Source organism: Arachis ipaensis, chromosome B4, assembly GCF_059453495.1.
Source record: "Arachis ipaensis isolate K30076 ecotype BB chromosome B4, ASM5945349v1, whole genome shotgun sequence".
Taxonomy (NCBI): domain Eukaryota; kingdom Viridiplantae; phylum Streptophyta; class Magnoliopsida; order Fabales; family Fabaceae; genus Arachis; species Arachis ipaensis.
In genome coordinates this window covers 143,120,805-143,142,663 of record NC_142439.1, presented here as the reverse complement: position 1 = coordinate 143,142,663, position 21,859 = coordinate 143,120,805, and the positions used below count along the sequence as shown (strand labels likewise).

Below are 21,859 nucleotides of genomic sequence, written 5' to 3'. Positions count from 1 at the left end.
TCCTCTTTCATTTGCTACACAATTACCATGAATCCAAGGTTTGCTATGGCATTTCATTATTATGTCTTTATTGTGTTCTTCATGCACATATCAATGTTACATGTACTTGCATTAAACCCCATGATTGGCAACGTTACTGTGAAGTGCATAGAGAGTGAAAGGCATGCACTACTTGCTTTGAAACACGGTTTTCATCTCAACAACAATGCTTGGCTTTCTTCTTGGGGACATGGAGACAATCAAAAAGAGTGTTGTAACTGGGAACACATTCAGTGTAGCAATGAAACAGGCCATGTTTTGAAGCTTGATCTTCATGTTTCTGATCATATTGTAAGAGCTGGCTCCATTACTACAGCACTGGCTGAGTTGCATCATTTGAACTATTTGGATCTTAGTTACATTTCTTTCAATCTCACCCCATCAATTCCTATCTTTATTGCCTCTTTAACCCATTTGAGATACCTCAATCTTTCACACTCTGCCTTCCAAGGAAAAGTACCCCATCAGTTTGGGAACTTGCTCTTCTTGGAATATCTTGATCTTGGATATAATAGCCTCTTTGCAGAAATTCCTCCTCAAATTTCAAACCTCTCCAATTTAGTGTACCTTCATTTCGGATCCAATTTATTTCATGGGAACATTCCTCCACAATTTGGAAGTCTCTTATCCTTGAAATATTTGGATTTGAGTGAAAATGGTTTCAATGGAACTATTCCGGAAAGTTTTGGAAATCTTTCAAATTTGGAGTATCTTGACCTTAGCTCCTCTTACCAAATATCTTTGAGTTCTGGTTTGCAATGGTTATCTCATCTTTCATTTCTGAGGCATCTTTCACTCCCTAAGGTTAATCTTAGCACTGCAAACAATTGGCAACAACTAGTGAGTGGTCTTTCTCATCTACAATACTTGGACTTCAATGGTTGTGATCTTTCAGATTCCATCCCCTCATCACTTTCTCCAGCTGCAAATTTCTCCACTTCTCTGTCATTTGTGGATCTCTCCGGCAACAATTTGATGAACTCGTCTTTGATATTTCCATGGTTAATGAACTCAACTAGCAGCCTAGCCATGCTCAATTTGGATCATAATTCTCTGAGGGGAACCATACCAGAAGCCATAGGGGAATTGAGCTCTCTTGAATACTTGAATCTTGCCAGCAACCAACTCGAAGGCCAAATACCTATATCATTGTTTCATGTTTGCATCTTGAGAGAATTAGACTTTTCTGGAAACAGGTTGAGTGGCCAGTTTCATGAGTTTGCTAAAGCATTGTCCAATTGTAATCACAAGCAATTGCAAAGTTTGAATATGGGATGGAATGAAATTACAGGTGTGGTGCCAGACCTTTCTTCATTTTCATCATTGCAAGTGTTACGACTTGATAGCAATGGATTAAATGGAACTTTGCATGAAGGCATTGGACAACTATCCAATTTGAGGGAGTTAAGGCTTGGAAATAACTCATTGGAAGGTTTGATATCTGAGTCTCATTTCTCTAAACTTTCCATGCTATTAACTTTGGATTTATCTCATAATTCATTGGTCTTTAACATTAGCAATGAGTGGGTTCCCCCTTTCAAATTAATCAAGATTAAATTGGCATCTTGCATTTTGGGCCCTGACTTTCCAAAATGGCTTCAAAACCAACATAACATGAATTGGTTGGATATTTCTGGAGCTGAAATATCTAGCAATGTTCCTAATTGGTTCTGGGAATTCCTTCCCACAATGGTAAAATTGAATCTTTCCCACAACCATTTCAAAGGAAAAATTGAAAATTTACCTTTGATTCCTCAGAGTGCCTTGCAGATTGATTTGAGCTCAAATTCTTTTGAAGGCCCGGTCCCAGCATTTCTTTCAATGTCAGCACAAGTGTTTCTGTCCAACAACATGTTTTCAACAGCAAATCTTTTTCTGTGTTCTAACGGGTCTGCAAACACTGAATATTTAGATTTGTCAAATAATCATATTAGAGGACAGCTCCCAGACTGTTGGATGAATTTCCAATCTCTAGGCTTCCTAGATTTGTCCAACAATTATTTTCATGGCAGCTTACCGAGATCTATGGGATCATTGAGGCAAATTCAGTCATTACATCTAGGTGATAACAATTTTTCTGGAGAAATACCACTGTCCTTTGTTAATTGCACAGAGCTAAGACTTTTTGATGCTGCAAAGAATAATTTAACTGGGCCATTCCCTAGCTGGATTGGAAATAATCTTTCAAATCTGTTTATACTTAGCTTGCATTCCAATCAATTTCATGGGAGCATGCCTCTAAGTATATGTAATCTTGATGAGCTTCATTTGTTGGACCTCTCTTTGAATAGTCTTTCAGGGAATATACCTAAATGCATAAGCAATCTTTCTGCAATGGCAAGTCAAGCAACTTCAAAGGTTGATATTTTCTATGCTTATGATGCATATTATGATGATTTTGATGGCATTACCAGCTTTGGAGTTAATGCTGATAGTGCTTCACTTATATGGAAAGGAAAAATGTCAAAATACAGAAGTACATTAGGACTATTGAGAAGCATTGATTTGTCAAGTAACAGATTCAATGGGGAGATTCCAAGTGAGATGATGAGTCTTGTTGGTTTAGTTTCTCTTAACATTTCGAGGAACAAGTTAGTTGGTAATATTCCTCAAGGTATTGGACAATTGAAATCCTTGGATTTTCTTGATCTGTCTAGAAATCAATTGTCTGGAAGGATTCCTTCACAACTCTCTCAGCTAGATCGTCTCAGTGTTCTTGATCTATCATATAATGATTTATCAGGCCAAATTCCACTCGGTACCCAACTTCAAACTAGAGATGCATCTGCTTATATAGGAAATCCAAAATTATGTGGTGCTCCTCTCAACAAAACCTGTCTCATTCCTACACAGAATCCAGTTGATGGAAATGATGATCACGAAGAACAATTTTTTACTGAGGGGTTTTACATTGCTTTGGCCATTGGATTTATTATGGGGTTCTGGGGAGTTTCCTGCTCATTGATTTTGAAGAAATCTTGGAGATATGCTTATTTCAAGTTCTTTAATGATCTGTTTGACAAGCTTTATGTATTTGCTGCAATTAAGATGGCTAAATTAAAGAGACTCAGATCTTAAGAATACATACAGGTATGTAACCCTTCCATTTTTGTGTATTAGTATCTGTAGAACTGCTTACATGATTCTCTTAATTAGCTATTTATGGTACAATTAGTGTAAACATAATATATCCATCCAGATCCAGGCATCCATATATTTTGAAATTATTCACTATAAGATAAGATGTAAGTTGAACAAATATGCATTATTTTAGCAATTATTAGTAGATAGTATTGTTCTTCTGGATCATAAGAATTGTGATAATGTAGATACAGTTAGGATTAGTGTTGGTCGTCTATAAAATTGTAATAACAATGTGAAGTTGTTCTTGTGTTATACTGAAAGATAATGTATATGAGATGGTTGGCATTGTATGTTACTTAAATATGTTCTGCTTTTTGTCACTTCTGTGTATTTTGAATATTACTTAATATGTAACTTTGTTGTATATTTCAGGTAAAAGGGTAGACAACATCATATGTTAAAAGAAGAGGTTTGCTTGTGATACAACCAGGATCTCCATGTGTATCCATTTGGAAGGAGATCTTCAAAATGTAGTGATGCAGATGATAACAAGTGCTGTGTTTGCATATTTTAGCCCTGTTTAGGTTGTCTGTTGTAGCTGCAGGGTGGAGTGTGGAAGAGGATTCTTTGAAACTTGGCCTTGTTTTGTTGCTGTGATTTATTTTCATGGATGATTTATGTGTTGTTATGAAAGTGTTTGTAGTGAGTTAATACTCAATTTGACCTATGAAATTTGAGGTTGGACTTAATTTAATTCTTAAAATTTTAATATACTCAAATTAGACACCCAGAAATTTATAGTTGTAACTCACATTAATCATTGAGTTGATCTACATCAGTGGCGTATTGATTTGGTACATTAACTTGTTGCGATTTAGATTCCTCACTTAGATTCTATGCACATTGAGATTTATTAGAACTTCCACGAGCTTGACTGCTCCTAGAATCCCAAAATTTTCAAATTGAACTTGTTATTGTTATCTTTGTGAAGATATTAGGAAGTCAGTCAAATTTCTAAGAGGTCTAGCAGATCTCAATTACATGAAATTTAGATGAGAAGTCCAAATCTTAATAAATTAACATGTAAAAAAATTAGCATGTTATTCATGAAAATCAATTCAGGCCTAATGCGAGTTATCTATTCTTAATATATAAAAGTAGATGGATAGGTTTACCCACATTACTTTTACGACATCTTTCTCCTTCTATTAATGCCATGTCAGCAAAATCGCTTACTTGGCAAAACTTTAGAATCAACCACTCAATTTTTGCCAAATCAACTATTATTTTCAAATCAGCAAAAAATAAAACATACAAAAAAAACTAAAAAATACAATACAATAAATTTGTAACGTACAAATACATTAAATTCATATTCCTATATTTATTATATCTTACCGTTATAAACATTATAACCCCAACAATTAATTTATTAATTTTTATAAATAACTTACTAAAGGTAATAAACATCCATATTACAAATGTCATAATAATATTATTAATCATAATAAATTTTACGTTACAAGTATTCAAATTACATACTATTTGAACTACTTATATAAGTCTCTTATCACTATTCCTTCAAATAACATCAAATTTAACACAAGAAATTTATTTTCGAACTAAACATCTCAAACTTACTCAATGGAACATCATTCTTGCAATGAGAATCTGATGATCAGGTATGACAAAAAAAAACTCACAACATGCATCAAACATTCATACTTACTCAAATACTGTATACCTAATGATAGCATAAATTGAATATTAGAATAGGAAAAGATCTTCACAATTTTAGCAACTATTAAAAGTTTCATATTAAAGTACTACAATAACTTTTGTACTATTTGATGGCGAAGCAAACAAATTATTGGGCACAACTATTTCAAATCTAATGACACTTTATAAAAGTAATGACATTGAAGTACCACTCCATCAAGAGATTAAGGAGAAAGAAAACCATACAAATTCAAGACACATCTTTGGAAGAAGTACATGCAAAGATGGAACAAACAACACAATAAAAAGTGCATCCAACTCAACAATTCATAAAGAACATGCCTTTACAAGAACCTACGATAGAAAGAAGAAAGCAACAACTTTAACAACAACCAATAAAAAAAAAGGATGACGAGCGCCACATAAGAAGACTAGGTCCATCAACTAAAATAAATGTAAAAATCAAACCACCAAATAAAAATGTCACTTTATACAATTTCAACATCCAAATCTTTTATACTACAAATCATTTTAAATAAAACACCTTTTAAATTTAACTTTAATTTACACATATTTAATTTATTTCTACAAAACGTAACAATTTTTAATATTTATTATATACTATCGTTAACTCTCATTCTAGTTATTATAAATTTTGGAATTCAAATTGACTCAATTATAATTTTAGGGGTCAATTTGAATCCAATTTCAAATTCCAGAGCCAAATTAAATATTAAGGCAGTAGTTGTGTTTCCTATTAAGTTACCTATTAAGTTACTAGGTATTGAATCTATTGGTCTAAAAATCCGAGTGATAATGTATCATGTAATTTGTCATATCTTTGTCTACTCAAAAGTTGAAAATTAAAATAAAAAAAAATTCGATAATATTAGCCTTGAAAACAAATTTAAAAAGCCCAATAAATTTGTTATTTAAATTAACTCTAGTTCTGGTGTTTTTATATAGTATAAACTCATTCAATTATAATTATGACTTTAGATAACTATTTAGCTAAAAACTCAGATGCAGTCAACTTCACGTGAAGTTAATGGTTAAGAATCATTAAATAATTTGACTGATTTGACTAAATTTTCATCTAATCAGTTATTAATTTTACGTAAAGTTGACTACACCTAAGTTTCCACCAACTATTTATCGTCCGCCGGTGGAAATTTTTCGAGGGTGCTGCAGAGAGATTAAGAATGGCTATCAGAGAACCAATAGTCCTTGCTACTACTTTTCTTATATCGAAGAAGAAAACGAAGATGGAACACAATCAGAACAAGAAGAACCTTGGATTGTTGTTCAAATAGACACAGAGAGTCCTGCAATATACAAGAAAACCTGTTTGGATTATTATTTCGACCAACCGATCCTAGTAAATAACCACTAATCACATTTAACACTACATTCAATCCATCTTCACCGATCATAAGGATCTTCTAATCAACTTTTTACTAGCAACAACCTTTGGAACATACCTTGTATTCTTTTTTGCTTATGCATGAAAATGTGAAACAGCTATAATGGTTATCAGTGGCTAAGAGAATGGAGGGTTGAATCTTAGCCCCCTTTTTGCTTGATAATACTTGTTGACCTTTGAAACCAATTTTGGAAACTTTTTGTCTTTTTATCTCGTGACTAGCCACGATATTTTTTCTTTTGTCTCGTCCCCAGCCACGAGACTTTTCTTTTTGTCTCGTCACTTGACACGAGATATTTTTGTTTTTTTAGCTCCTGTGCAGTCAGAACAGAAATGGAGTAGAGAAGAGAGAAAATTACACCCAGATATATCCTGGTTCAGCTACTAAGTGCAATGTAGTCTACATCCAGTCTCCATCACAAACATGATGGAATTTCACTATAATCTTCCTGATTACAATCTGTAAAGTGCTAACCCAACTTACAAGGGGATTCCCACAGAATCATGAAACACAACATAGATGAACAAAGGAACTCTATAGACATCTATGGCTTTTTCTTTTAATTTTGCATTCTCTGCCTTTTTTCCGCTCTATGGCTTTTTCATACAAACTTCACTGTTTGCCTTTTTCCACGAGACTCAAGACATGACAAAATTAAACAGAAAAATTACAAAATAGAATACATTGAAGGAGAAGAGAAAACTGTTAGCTCAGGTAACTCTGAGAATTCTGTGCCTTGCACTCTCAAACTTTCTCCTTACTCCAAACAGTGGCTGTTCTCTCTTTTTATAGAAGAGGAAAACCTCCATTTTTGAAGCCAAAAACTAAGCCAACTTCTTCTCCAAGAAACAGATCCGGTTCGGCCACACAGAGAGAGAAGAGATAACCATGCAAAACCCAACATGCAATTACCTCTAGTCCTTCCTTGGTCATCACTCTTCATCAATCCGAGCGCTCCATCCTTGGCTTGCTCTCCAAGATGGATTTTTGGCCCTTGATGTTTCATGATGATAATGGCTTCATCTGCTCCAATCTCTGCCTCTTCCATCACTTCGCTACTCTAACTACTTCCTGTGGTGGTTGAGCAGAATCAAAGACAAGCCATGCCTCCAAGAATCTCTACCTTGCTGGCCGAATCTTCTTCTTTCTTTTTGAGTATGAAGAGCTCGAGATTACCTCACCAAATCTTACAATTTTTGGTGAAAATCTCAGCCACAGCATACTTTTATTTTGTTATGTTTTCTTGCCATCATTGTGATGGTCTTGTAGCTTGTTCTTCCTTCACTTTGGTAGCTCATTTTTGCTTTCATGGTTTCCTGGGTAATGACCGAAACAGAGAAGGAAAGAGATGAGAGAGAATAAACAACTTGGAAGGAAAGCAATTAAATGAGTTAATCAATTTAATTCAAAAGATGCTTTTACTTCCCTTAGAGTGGCGTGTAGCTTAAACACATCAATCATGTCACTCATTTTCTCTCTCTCATTTATGTTTTCAATGCTACCAAATTAAAATTTGAAATCCATCCTTAATGAGAATTGGAATCCGTTGGAAAGCATATGGCAAATGATAACATTTGCTTTCCTGATGGATTTTGGATCAAGCATTGGATCACTTAGCATAAATCATAATTGGGCTTGGAGCAACAAAATTCATTCTGGCCCAATTAATATCACAACAATTCAGCCATATAATTATTTTATTTTTATATCCATGCTGAATAAATTCACACTTGGGATTGCATCAAATCATTTAATTTTCGGCCCAAATGTACCTGCATAGCAAAAATTAATTTATTAACATATGTGAATTAATATTTTTGCTATTTATCAAAGTAATAATGTTTAGTCATCACAAATATTTGCTTAGAGTTTTCCAAACTCATCAATCTCTCCCTTGATGACAAACATTATTAAAATTGAAATGGAAAGAAATTTAAGAATTAGATTATAGAGTACTCCCTTTGAAGATTTGAATTTCTCCCCCTTTCAAGTTGTCACATGGCTCCCCCTTAATATATACCATTTTTACCAAGGAAAGTACTAACCTGTAACATTTTAATCAAGCTTCAAGTAACAATGTTATTTAGCAAAGTCATTACATGATGCTAAATGCTTGATTTATGAGCAAAGTTGGATGATAATTAAAACTCTTTTGTTATTAATAAATTGATTTTCTGCTGAAACTTTACACACATCAATTGAGTACAAAACAATGTTTGTTCAAAAGTTTCAAATATTTCCTAGTCAAGATATCAAAGCAATATTATTCAAGTAAGGAAAATATTTTTGAATCATACATGATCACATAAAAAATATGGCAGCTGTTAGATATCACAGTTTAAAGAAACTGCCAAAAATAAATTATCAAGCCAGCATGTTTACCAAGATGAATCAGAATATTCCTATTTCAATAAAGGCATGTTCATCAAGATAAATCAACAACCAGGCATTCATATAATCAAAAAAAATGCATTGTCAAACATCATCATAAACCAAATGCCAAATGCATTTCCAGCAGCAGTAATCATAGTGAAACAAATGCAATAACAACATGCATCCTTTTAACAAGGGTGATCATGAATTTTCAAACGAAAATTTCATCCCCTGTTTTTCACCTCTGTTTTTCAGATTTCAATTTTCAGCTTTTCTCCCCTTTTTGTCATCAAAGGGGCACCTGCAAGAAATGTTTAACATAGAAAACAGAGTATGCAAAAGATAACTCAAAACACAATCCAAAAGTGTTAACAGAGTATCACATAGTTATACTACTATCAGTCTCCAACCTAACAAAATAAAGTAACAAATTGAGCCAAAGTGTGCTAATATCAAACAGTAAACAGAAATTTAATCATCAGAAAGATTAAAGTTAGATCCCTCAGCCCCTGCTTCGCTACCAACTTCATCATCAAGGCTTTCAAGCATTAAACCGACCATTTCTTGGCATTTCTTCCAGGCCGTCTCATTTTCATATGCAAGTTTGCGAGTAGATTTGTGAAATTGAACCATGAGATCGGACATGTTTGAGAATTATGTGAGAATGTCTCTTAGGGAATCGGTCGCTTTTGAGGATTCTGGCCGGCTCTCAAAGTCATCATCAGAAGCCATAGATTTCTTTCCCTTTTTAACAGCCCTGCCTCCTTTGATCATAGAGACTTTGTTCTCTACATCCTCATTTGTTAAATCTACTTTAAAGTACTCAAAGATACACATGAGAAACATTCCATAAGGTAAATTAGCCTTTTTTGTACTCTTTACAGACTCCCACATATGTCTAATTATGAGATAACTAAATAAAATAGAAGATGAAGTAACAAGAGCAAATATTATGAGACAATCAGATACGGTTACCCTGTTATGAGAGCCACTCTGTGGGGTGAGAATGTGAGTTATGATGCGGTGCAGCAGGGAGTTGGTTGGTCCAAGAGCCTTGTGAGTCGGAACAGTGTCGTCGAGTCCAGACAGATTCTCACAAATTTGATGAAAAACTTGCTTGTATGCGACCCCAACGTGTGAATCCCATTTATCACTCATGTAAACCTTCGGCCCTTCATCAATGTAACCAAGGGCAGAAGCAATGGTCTCAGCATTCAGAGTGATATGCACACGTTTCACATGGGAGTGAAGGCTGCCATCAATAAATCTCAGATTTGCATAAAACTGTCTCACCAACCCTGGGTAAACCATTTTGTGAATAAGGAGCAATGGTGACCATTTGAGACTATCAAACAGGGGTTGTAGATTTATTCCTTTGGAGGTCAGAGACTCGAGATTCACCAAGTAGGAGGGGCACATATGCCGTTTTTCCAAAACCTCTTTGTGGAATTCATAGAATGCACATGTAGAAAACCTTGAAGGATCAAAGTGAGAATGTGGCTTATGAAATTTGTTCTTGAAATCCATTGAGCCAAGGTTTGCGGATTCCCGGGTCTCATGAAGCACGAAACCTTTGTTTTTCTGAGAGCTTTTCTCAGACGCATGAGGGGTGGACTTCTTCGGTGGTGATGGAGGAGGTGATGTATGAGATTTCTCTTCCTCTTCCTCCATGCTTGGTTCCTTGTTCTTGTCACTTTTTCTCCTTTCAGAGGATTTCTGGGCAATAACCTTGCGCCTCATGGATTCGGTTCTCTTGGTGGGAGGTGAAGGAGAAGATGAAGAAGTGGAGTGAATGTGTATATGTGTATGTGTTTGGGGAGTGGAAGGCTTTTGAGAGAGACGAATTCTTTCACTCTTCCTTGGTGCTGTTTTCTTTTTCATAATGAGGAAGATGAATGGTGATGGAAGTTGAGAGAGAGAAAGGTGGCCAAATGGTGTGGTGAGTGGAGGGAGGTTAGGGGGGCATTAAATGCTTGATTGAAAAGAGATAATGGAGGGAGTTATTAACCATTAAGGGCGCGGTTATTAACCAAGGAGGTTTCAAAAAACTGAAAAGGGAGTTTCCTTGAATCAAGGGATTAGTTGGAAGGAAAGATTTGATTTGACAACATGCTTCTTCCAACAAGATTTGATAAGACAACCAAGAGATTTTGTAATTTTTTTTTAAATAAGGAACTAACAAAACTGTCATGGTGGAGTCAAAGATATTTGGTAGGGCCCATGAGAATTGAATTCTGCGTTGCCTCCCCCTTGATTATAGCTTCTTCCATCATGCCCTCATTTTTATCTCGTCCAAACCTACGAGACAAAACTGAACAGAGTCAAATATTCACAAGTTATCAATAGAACTTAAATCAAACATTTCCAAACTTTTTCTCAAGGTGTAGAATCTGTCTTCACAGAGGGGTTTTGTAAAAATATCAGCAATTTGGTCTTCAGATTTTACAAATTGAATATCAATAGTAACCTTTTTTATATGTTCTCTAATAAAATGATATTTTATCTCAATGTGCTTGGTTCTTGAGTGCAGAACATGATTTTTTAAAATATTTATAGCACTCATATTATCACAAAATAAGGGTATACTATTGATTTTTAATTTGTAATCTTCCAATTGTGTTCTTAACCAAATTAATTGAGAGCAACAAGCAGATGCGAAAATGTATTCTGCTTCAGCCGTGGATAAAGCCACTGTGGCTTGCTTCTTGCTTGACCACATGTTGAGTGAGCTTCCAAGGAAGCAACACATGCCGGATGTGCTCTGTCTATTGACAAACCCCAATTTGACGGTTTGTTTTGCCTTGAATTTAGAACATTTTGATAACCTTTTGTCACATTTAGCCTAAGAATTAGCATGGTTTTGTTATCTCTTCCATGATTGTGCTTAAGTGTAAAAACATGCTTTTTAAGCCTTATTTTGGTGAAATCTAGTTTCTGTTTGATTCCATAAGATGCCTTGATGTGTTTGCTAGTAACCGCAGGCTGAAATAGGCTAGGCATGGATCAAAGGAAGCAAGGAAGGAAGCATACAAGTGGAGAGAAGCATAAAAAGTCAAAGAAGCAAAGTCAGCCATGCATGCGCACGCGCACAAGGCGCTCGCGCGCACATTACAGAATCGACCAGGGACGCGCACGCGTACCATGCGCGCACGCGCCGATGCTGGCACATGACCTCATTAATGCAACACGTGCCTGGCGATTTGAGAGGGTTTCTGAACCCATTTTTGGCGCCAAATTGCTAAAGGAAAGGAATAAAAGGATGAAGGATTAAGGGGAAGGCATCATTATCACTTAGGATTTTTTCATACTTTTCATACTTGAGAAGTTAGATAATTAGTTTAGTTTTAGCTTTATAGTTAGTTTCTAGAGAGAGAAGCTCTCTCTTCTCTCTAGGATTAGGATTAGGTTTAGGTTAATCTCTCTTCTTAGATCTAGGTTTAACTCATGCTTTGAGTCATTTCTCATTTACCAATTCTTAATCTTCTCCTCTTCCTCTTTCTAGTTGTGTGCTTTAATAATTGTAATCCTTCATTTTGTTTTGGATATATTGTTGTTCCTTGGTTTTCTTTCAATAATGCAATTTGAGGTAATTCATGATAATTGTGATTTCCTTGATTGTTGTTGTTAATTCTTTACATTCAATTGTAGTTAGAATTCATTCTTGTTGTGATTGACTATACTTTTCTTTTGTGCCTTCCAAGTGTTTGATGAAATGCTTGGTTGGATTTTAGTATAGATTTTGTTCCTCTTGGCCTAGGTAGAGTAATTAGTGACACTTGAGTTATCTAATTCCTTTGTTGATTGATAATTGGAGGGATTGCTAATTGGTTTGGAGTGCACTAAAGCTAGTCTTTCCTTGGGAGTTGGCTAGGACTTGTGGCTCAAGTCAATTCATCCACTTGACTTTCCTTTAATTAGTAAGGGTTAACTAAGTGGTAGCAATGAACAATTCTCATCACAATTGAGAAGGATAACTAGGATAGGACTTCTAGTTCTCACACCTTACCAAGAGCCTTTTATAGTTGTTAGTTTATCTTCATTGCCATTTACTTTTCATGCTTCTTATCCAAAACCCCAAAATAACTCATAACCAATAACAAGGCACTTTATTGCAATTCCTAGGGAAAACGACCCGAGGTCCAATACTTCGGTTTATAAATTTTAGGGGTTTGTTTTAGTGACAAACAACTTTTTGAATGAAAGGATTAGTGATTGGTTTAGAAACTATACTTGCAACGAGATTTCATTTGTGAAATTCTAAACCGCCAAAAATCCATTCATCAAAATGGCGCCGTTGCCGGGGATGAGCAATGGTGTTATGTTATTGGTTATTGTACATATGTGAATAGTGTAAATAGTTTGTCTTTTGCTTGTTTACTAGATTTTGTTAGTTTTATTTTGTTTTTCTATAATGAATTCTCACTTTGGCTATGAGTTTGGCTCTAATTGTGTTGTAGGGAATGTGAACTTCAATGCTAACATGTACCAAGGTTGGAACACTCCAAGATGGGAGGAGCCTCAAGGAATTGATCACTCCTATTGGCAACAACCTCCGGATACTTATAGGTACAATTTCCATCCTAATGCATGCCAACTTAGCGGCTATGATGATTCTTTTTGTGACACTCAACAACCACCATCATATGCCTATGAATCTCATCCTCAACATGAACCTCAACCATTCTCACAAGCCTTTCATCACCAAGCACCACCCTATGATCCATATCCATCATATAACCAATCATCCATACCACACTTTTATGGCCATTATGAGCAAGAACCTCTAGAATCACCACACCCATATCAAGATTACTCCCAAGAACCACCTCAATATTCATCATCTCCATACCTTTACCAAGAAGAACCACCTTCCTACCATGAATCCTCCCTCCAAAATAATGAACCTTCCTATTCACCCCAAGCCCCAATGGACGATCCTCTCACTTTGTTACTCCAAGGACAAGAAGCCATGAAGCGGGATACACTTGAGTTTGTGACCAATTTGACCAAGGTGGTGCACACTTTAGCCCACCAATGCTTGAATACTCAAGGTACCTCCGTGACCACATGTGAGAAGTCAAAAGAAGAGCAAAGCATGAAGGAGAAATTGGAAAATTCGGTGGAAAAGGAGGAGTCAAATTTTGTGTTGGAACAATTGGAGGAGCCTATGATCATTGAAGAAAAGGAAGAGGTGGTTGAAGATTCAAGAGATGTTGAAAGTCCAAGGGAATGTAGCATCATGGAGAACTCTTCCAAGAAGCTTGATATTGATGTTGAGGAGGGCGCGCAATCTCCAAGACATATCATCGTTGGAAACTTGGAAGCGGTTTATCAAGAAATGGATTCAATCATGGATGAATTTCTCTCTACAATGGAATCCTCTCCCCTTGGACATAGAGTTGAAAGTATAAGAGAGTGGGCACAACCTCCCATACCCTTGGTGAGCAATGAGAAAGAGAGCTACCAAGAGGAAAATGTTGGCATGGTGTATATCGAAATTGAAGAATATGAAGAGGTTGACCAAGAAATGGATTTATTCATCAATGAATTTCTATCCAAAATTGAACCACCTCCCATTAGGCAAGAAATCAAAGTTCTTGAAGACAACACCAAGCTATGTGATAAAAGGGGAAAGGTTGAAATCAAGGAAGCTCGCAAAGAGGTGGAAATACACAAAGAAGAGCACAAGGAAGTAGACCTTGCATTGTCTAAGTGTGGGGAGGTCTCCCTTCCCGAGTCACCATCCAACACAACATTCAAGTGGGTAAAATTCTTATCCATAAGCTTTACTTTCTCGCTTGAATATGGTTTGATTGAAACGGATGGACAACTTAGAGCTCTTTGTGGAATTAAAGGCAAGAATGAGTTGTGTAGTGGTTGCAAGTTAGGAATTAGGCTCATTAAGGTCAAAGCTTCAAGGTATAGGAACGATGATTGGAAGAATACCACTTTGCATGGGTCTCGACGGAAGGCTAGGTGTGCTAAAGAGAATTCTACATGTCAACCACCCGGAAAGAAAATGTACGAAGATCGAATCGAAGACGGGTGTGAAGATAAGATATGGGATCCTGGTTCGCTATGTAAAGACCAACTATGGGGACTCATGTCTTGGGTAGAATTTTGCCCAAGTTTGATGAATATGGTTGGAAATTCTGTCAACCAATTGAGGAGCAAAGATCCTTGGAGATTCAAGGATGAGTACAAACATAAGCCACCATGACAATAAGCATCTCAAAATGTCCAACTTAAGGACTTAAACTAAAAGTGCTAGGTGGGAGACACCCCACCATGGTAAACTCTTTCCATTCCCTTTTAAATTTGCCTAATAAGTGATTTGAGTTACCATTGTAGGTAGATGTTTCATACAAATTTATTTGTACAATTTAATTGTTAGCTTAGTCACATGCATGTTGTATTTAGTAGTAGATGAATAATATCGAAAATTGCATTTTTTGTGAATTCTATGATGGTTGAGTGAATAAGAGTTGTGAACACTAAGGGGAGCCCCAGCAAAAAAAAAAAAAAAAAAAAAAAAACCAAGGAGGGGCGCAGACGCGCACTACATGCGGGCGCGCCGACTGTTAGATCCTGGAAGTTTGCGCGGACGCGCACCTGCCGCGTCCGCGCCGATTTGCTGCTGCAGATGATTGGGCCAAACCCCAGAGAGTTAAGCCATTTCTGGGCTAACTCTAGGCCCCAGGCCCAACCCCATCTGCGCGAGCGCGCGCATCGCGCCAGCGCGCCATTTCACAAATTCGTCAATGTACGCGGACGCGCACTTGCCGCGCGCGCGTCCTTGCGCGGTGCCACCAAACTAGGCCATGGACCAGAGAGTTGGGCGTGCCTCAAGCCCATTCTAAGCCTAAGGCCCAATCTCATGTACGCGTGCGCGCACTGTACGCTCACGCGTAGATCTCCATTCCCCTCAATGCACGCGGACGCGTACTTGCCGCGTGCGCGCAAATCTAGTGGCGCGACTCCCAGGCCATTCTCCAGAGAGTTAGGCCTGAGTTGGGCCAACTCTAAGCCCCTGGCCCAACTCCATGCACGCGTGCGCGCACGGTACGCGCACGCGTCCTTCCCTCTTTTTGCTCATCCCCGCTTAAGCGCGTTGTACGCGCACGCGTAGGGACCACATTCTATCAATGGGCGCGGGCGCGCAAGGTGCGCGCACGCGCCAATTCAAAAATCGGGATAACCCTAGCTCGCGAGGCACACTGCGCAGTCGCGCAACCCATCCCTCCCAACCTCCATCTTCTTCTCCTCGCCCCATCTGTCATCGCAGCAGCAGCACCGCCTCCGCCGCCGCGCCATCTTCACCGCCGGCGACTCGCCCTCCCTCATCATCACCTTCTCTTCCCCCTCTCACCACCACCCATTCTCTCTCTCTCACTCCTCTCTTCCTCCTCCCGGCCGAACTCCCACCGCACCACCGCCTCCGCCTCCGCGCCACCATCACCGCCTTCCTCTCTCTCTCTTCCATTCTCTCTTACTCCTCTGACCGACTCACCCTCTCACCATCGCCGTCCCTCCGCCCTTCAATTTCTCGAACCACCGCGCCACCGTTCACGGCGGTGCCAATCTGTCCCTCCTGCCCTATCGTAGTCCCCACTGTCCATTTTCAGTTTTTCCCGGCTCCCAGGTTCCTGCTCCATTTCTGTTAATTCTTTTCTATTTTCCCTTTTTATTTGTTCATTCATGTTCGTTCCTAGAATTGCATGTTAGTTAGCTAAATTCAAATGTTGAATGTTAGGATTAGTTAGAAATAATTGCGGTTAGGTAGCTAGGACTGGATAGAGGATTCTAGGCCTGATAAGTGCTCCGTATGTGCTTACTTTCTGTTTGTCTGTTTGAATGTTGTATGCTGATTTTGGACTGTTTTTTTTATGCACTTCCTGTTGCCTGCATGCTGTACCACTGCTGCTGTGCTTAATTGATGATGCGTTCTTACTGTTTGTGCCATTCTGCTATCCGGGAACGTCCAATTTTAAGCCGGAATGCTGCCCGATTTTCAAGGACATTAGTTTCATTTTGATCTTTATTTTAGTTATGGGCAAATTTCCGTTTCCTTTTTGACTTCCCGGATTTGCACAATCATCGTGAACATGAACCGCAATTTCTCGTTCAATTGAGCCTATATATCATCATATCACCAATCCACTTTTCTAACCAACTAATTTCTTTCACCATTTTACTTACACTCACTTTTAACCCTCTTTAACAATTCTTTCATGAATATGATGATATTAGTGCCTTTTGCATATGTGGTGTTACCTTTCATGAGGATTACGGTTTTGGTTCAGTCACTTATGCTTACTTGCTCACTTTTACATATTCAGTGCAACATCATGATTGCTCTTTGATAATGGTATCCTGAACATGTCTTCTTTGTTACATGCTAAATGTTTTATATATTCTGTCACATTCTTTTCAGGATGTCGGATAAAGGCAAAGCCATAGCCACCGCCTCTAAAAAGAGAAAACACTCTACCCCCTCCATTCCTTCCATCTACAAGAACTATGCTAGGAATCCATTGCAGGACGAGGATAAAGAGAATCAGCAGTTGCCTTCTACCAATCCTGGCAAATTTCCCAATCTCTACTGTGAGCTTCGGTTCTCTAGGTATCGAACCACGAAGCTAAATATTGAGAAGAAGTTGCTCCTACCTAATGATGTGAGACGGCGCATTAATGGTCGGACCCTTGAGTTAGGTATTGACTTTGTTGACCGGGATTTGGGTGACATTAATATATCTTGGGTGAAGGAATTCTACTGCAACTTCTTCCGTCCGACCTTGGATTCAGTTCAGCTGAGGGGTAGAGAGATTATGCTCACCGAGGCCGCCATTGGAGAGGCATTACATTGCCGATACATCCCGCATGACCAGTGTGCCCATCATCAGGCTGAGATAGCCATCCATACCATGACTTTTGATTATGAGGCGCTTCGGCGTGTGATTGGGATACCGGAGGCTTCTTGGGTTATGGATGCGGGCAACACCAAGCCAAAGGGGATGTTGTTCACTCATTTGACTAGGGAGGCCAAGACTTGGCAGATGATCTTCGCCCACTACGTCCTGCCTACCACCCACTTTTCTAAGGTCCCCATGGAGATGCTTCTGCTGATCGGGTGTGTTATGGAAGGGAAGGATGTCTCCTTCCCTAGACTTATCCGACAGTGCATGTGGCGGGCGCATATTCGTGGCCTACTTCCGTTTCCTACACTGGTCACGAGTATGGCAGCCCTGGCTGATGTCCCGTGGTCAGATGATGATGTGCGACCACCACCAGCTGATGCAGATGACAGGGAGATTACTATCCCCTGGGGTGTTTGGGTGCACGAGAAGCCACCTGCTAGCCGCCGCTCTCGGGCTAGGGCTGTCATAGGCACACCTTCACCACCAGCCCCTGTAGCTGGCCCATCTTCTTCTACAGCCGCAGCTCCTCCACCATCTACAGACCCTCCAGCAGCACCTGAGCCTACCTATCTCCTGGTCCAGCGTCTCTTCCGGTTCTTAGAGCGAGAGCGACACCATGTCAGACGCCGTTTGGATCGGATGGACCAGGCACTTATCTCTCTAGGCGCTGAGCTACCTCCGCTTCCCGATTCTCCGGCCTCCGATGAGCAGGATCATCAGGAGGAGGGCGCGGAGGCACCAGCTCAGCAGGATGCCCCTGACGCTACAGAGCCAGCACACATGGCGGCACCACCTCAAACACAGGAGACTCAGCCGGTCCCACAGCCACAGTCAGAGCCAGAGCCTATCGTTGTACCTCCCACTGATCCTCCGGTTTAGCATCGAGGACGATGCTTGGTTTTAAGTGTGGGGAGGGCACCGGTAGCATTATTTGGGAACCGGTGAACTTTTTTTTCGGCCTAGTTATCTCATTTTGCACATCCTTGTATATATTTTGATGCATTTGCATTTCTAGTTTGCTTTGGATACTTTTATTGCTTATTTTGGATTTTAGACATTTTGATGCTTCTAGATATTATTGGATGCTTTTGGACTTTTTTAGATCTTTTGGATGATAGATTCCGTACTTTTAGTGGATTCTTCTTTATACATTTTGTTTATCTTTGTTTTTAGTTTGCGGTTGTGATTAGAAATCATGTTTTAAGTAAAACTTAGGCACCCTTTTTGCAAATTATATTGATTCTAAGTGAAAAAGAAAAGGGTGAACTAAGAAAATTTTTGAACTTTTCAATCACAACAATGCTTAGTCAAACATTGAGATTTTTCAAGAAGTTTAAATATAGGGCATTAACCCAATTGATTGAAAAAAAAGAAATTTTTGAAACTTGCTTGAATTTCATACCTTGTGAAGCATGTATTGAATTGAGAACACAAGCTTGTGAGACTTGAGCCTATTGATGTGGTTACATTTTATAACCATTTATTTTCCATTCTTGTGTGAAATTGTTCTCTTTCCATGATTGTGATCCTTAATTTGCTTGATTCTATATATCCGTTTATTTCTTGTGTTTGTGCATTTATATGATTGAGGCCATTATTTCATTTGCCACTTACCCAAATAGCCAACCTTTTACTCTCCATTGTTAGCCAATTTTGAGCCTATGCTTAACCAACTCATTCTTATTTTAGCTCATTACAAGCCCAAGGCGGAAAACCAATGAAAAGTCCTTGTTTGGATCCTTGATTGGCTTAGGCTAGTGAGAGTGTTTTATTATTCAAAGTTGGTGAGGCTTGGGAACATTGGATGGGATAAAAAGGGGCAATACACTTTTATGTTTAGGAATTGGGCACATATTCATGTATTAATCAAATGTAGAGACCTTATGCATTGATGTTCTTGTATTTAGCTTGAAAGAAGAAAAAAAAAAAAAAAATATATATATATATATATATATATATATATATATATATATATATATATATATATATATATAAAATGATGAAAAGAAAAAAAAATAAATAAAATGAAAGAAAAAAAAAAAGAAAAAAAAAAGAGAAAAAAAAATAAAAGGGGACAAAATGCCCCAAAGTGAAGTCAATAAAAGGGAATCAATGCATAGGTGTTGTGAATCAAATAAAAAAAAATGCATGAGTATGTAAGAAAAAGTGAAGAATGGGTAGTTCGAATAGCTCGCATTTGTATAGGTCATTAATTAGGTTAGGTGGGAAAGTCTATGCTAATCAAAGATTCAAATCCTAGCCCACTTGACCATAAATGATCCTACCTTGACCCTAACCCCATTACGACCTAAATGAAAGACCTCATGATGAATGTATGCATGCATTGAATAAATGTTGATTGTTAGAAGAAAATCAAATTTTGGAAAACATGATTAGAAGAGAATTGAGCGAATTAACCCTTAAACACTTGAGCGAATAGAGCGGATACACATCCGGTGAGGGTTCAAAAGTTCAATCACATGTGTTCACCCACATTATCTATATTCTTGCAAGTTTGAACTCCTTTTAACAATTCAATACAATTGTGGTTTGGACTTGGTCCTTATTACTTAGCTCTTGTACTTACACATGCTCTCTTGGGAATTGATTTGTTTGAACTAAGCATTTCCAATTGCTTTAGATAGTTGCATTTAGATAGGACTCACATAGTTTAGTTGCATTCAATAAATGCCATACCCCTTAGTTCCTTCTTATTTTAGCATGAGGACATGCTAAGGCTTAAGTGTGGGGAGGTTGACAAACCCCAATTTGACGGTTTGTTTTGCCTTGAATTTAGAACATTTTGATAACCTTTTGTCACATTTAGCCTAAGAATTAGCATGGTTTTGTTATCTCTTCCATGATTATGCTTAAGTGTAAAAACATGCTTTTTAAGCCTTATTTTGGTGAAATCTAGTTTCTGTTTGATTCCATAAGATGCCTTGATGTGTTTGCTAGTAACCGCAGGCTGAAATAGGCTAGGCATGGATCAAAGGAAGCAAGGAAGGAAGCATACAAGTGGAGAGAAGCATAAAAAGTCAAAGAAGCAAAGTCAGCCATGCACGCGCACGCGCACAAGGCGCTCGCGCGCACATTACAGAATCGACCAGGGACGCGCACGCGTACCATGCGCGCACGCGCCGATGCTGGCACATGACCTCATTAATGCAACACGTGCCTGGCGATTTGAGAGGGTTTCTGAACCCATTTTTGGTGCCAAATTGCTAAAGGAAAGGAATAAAAGGATGAAGGATTAAGGGGAAGGCATCATTATCACTTAGGATTTTTTCATACTTTTCATACTTGAGAAGTTAGATAATTAGTTTAGTTTTAGCTTTATAGTTAGTTTCTAGAGAGAGAAGCTCTCTCTTCTCTCTAGGATTAGGATTAGGTTTAGGTTAATCTCTCTTCTTAGATCTAGGTTTAACTCATGCTTTGAGTCATTTCTCATTTACCAATTCTTAATCTTCTCCTCTTCCTCTTTCTAGTTGTGTGCTTTAATAATTGTAATCCTTCATTTTGTTTTGGATATATTGTTGTTCCTTGGTTTTCTTTCAATAATGCAATTTGAGGTAATTCATGATAATTGTGATTTCCTTGATTGTTGTTGTTAATTCTTTACATTCAATTGTAGTTAGAATTCATTCTTGTTGTGATTGACTATACTTTTCTTTTGTGCCTTCCAAGTGTTTGATGAAATGCTTGGTTGGATTTTAGTATAGATTTTGTTCCTCTTGGCCTAGGTAGAGTAATTAGTGACACTTGAGTTATCTAATTCCTTTGTTGATTGATAATTGGAGGGATTGCTAATTGGTTTGGAGTGCACTAAAGCTAGTCTTTCCTTGGGAGTTGGCTAGGACTTGTGGCTCAAGTCAATTCATCCACTTGACTTTCCTTCAATTAGTAAGGGTTAACTAAGTGGTAGCAATGAACAATTCTCATCACAATTGAGAAGGATAACTAGGATAGGACTTCTAGTTCTCACACCTTACCAAGAGCCTTTTATAGTTGTTAGTTTATTTTCATTGCCATTTACTTTTCATGCTTCTTATCCAAAACCCCAAAATAACTCATAACCAATAACAAGGCACTTTATTGCAATTCCTAGGGAGAACGACCCGAGGTCCAATACTTCGGTTTATAAATTTTAGGGGTTTGTTTTAGTGACAAACAACTTTTTGTATGAAAGGATTAGTGATTGGTTTAGAAACTATACTTGCAACGAGATTTCATTTGTGAAATTCTAAACCGTCAAAAATCCAACAAATATTCATTCATAGGATTTTTGATCAAACTTTCCAA

At 38.0% G+C, this 21,859-nt stretch overlaps 1 protein-coding gene across 2 annotated transcripts; it reads left to right on the top strand.

Annotated features, from left to right (window-relative positions):
• Window positions 1-3,860, top strand: LOC107637317 (receptor-like protein EIX1). 2 transcript variants are annotated; one of them, XM_088485254.1, is made up of 3 exons: window positions 24-1,471; window positions 1,838-3,129; window positions 3,556-3,860. In XM_088485254.1, exons 1-2 carry the CDS (start codon window positions 28-30, stop codon window positions 3,115-3,117), a joined length of 2,724 nt encoding a protein of 907 aa, XP_088341380.1. In that variant the 5' UTR covers window positions 24-27; the 3' UTR covers window positions 3,118-3,129; window positions 3,556-3,860. The 2 variants fall into 2 exon arrangements, with proteins under 2 accessions (XP_016196231.1, XP_088341380.1); XM_016340745.3 differs by having other exon boundaries at window positions 1-3,129.
• Window positions 3,861-21,859: the final 17,999 nt, after the last annotated feature.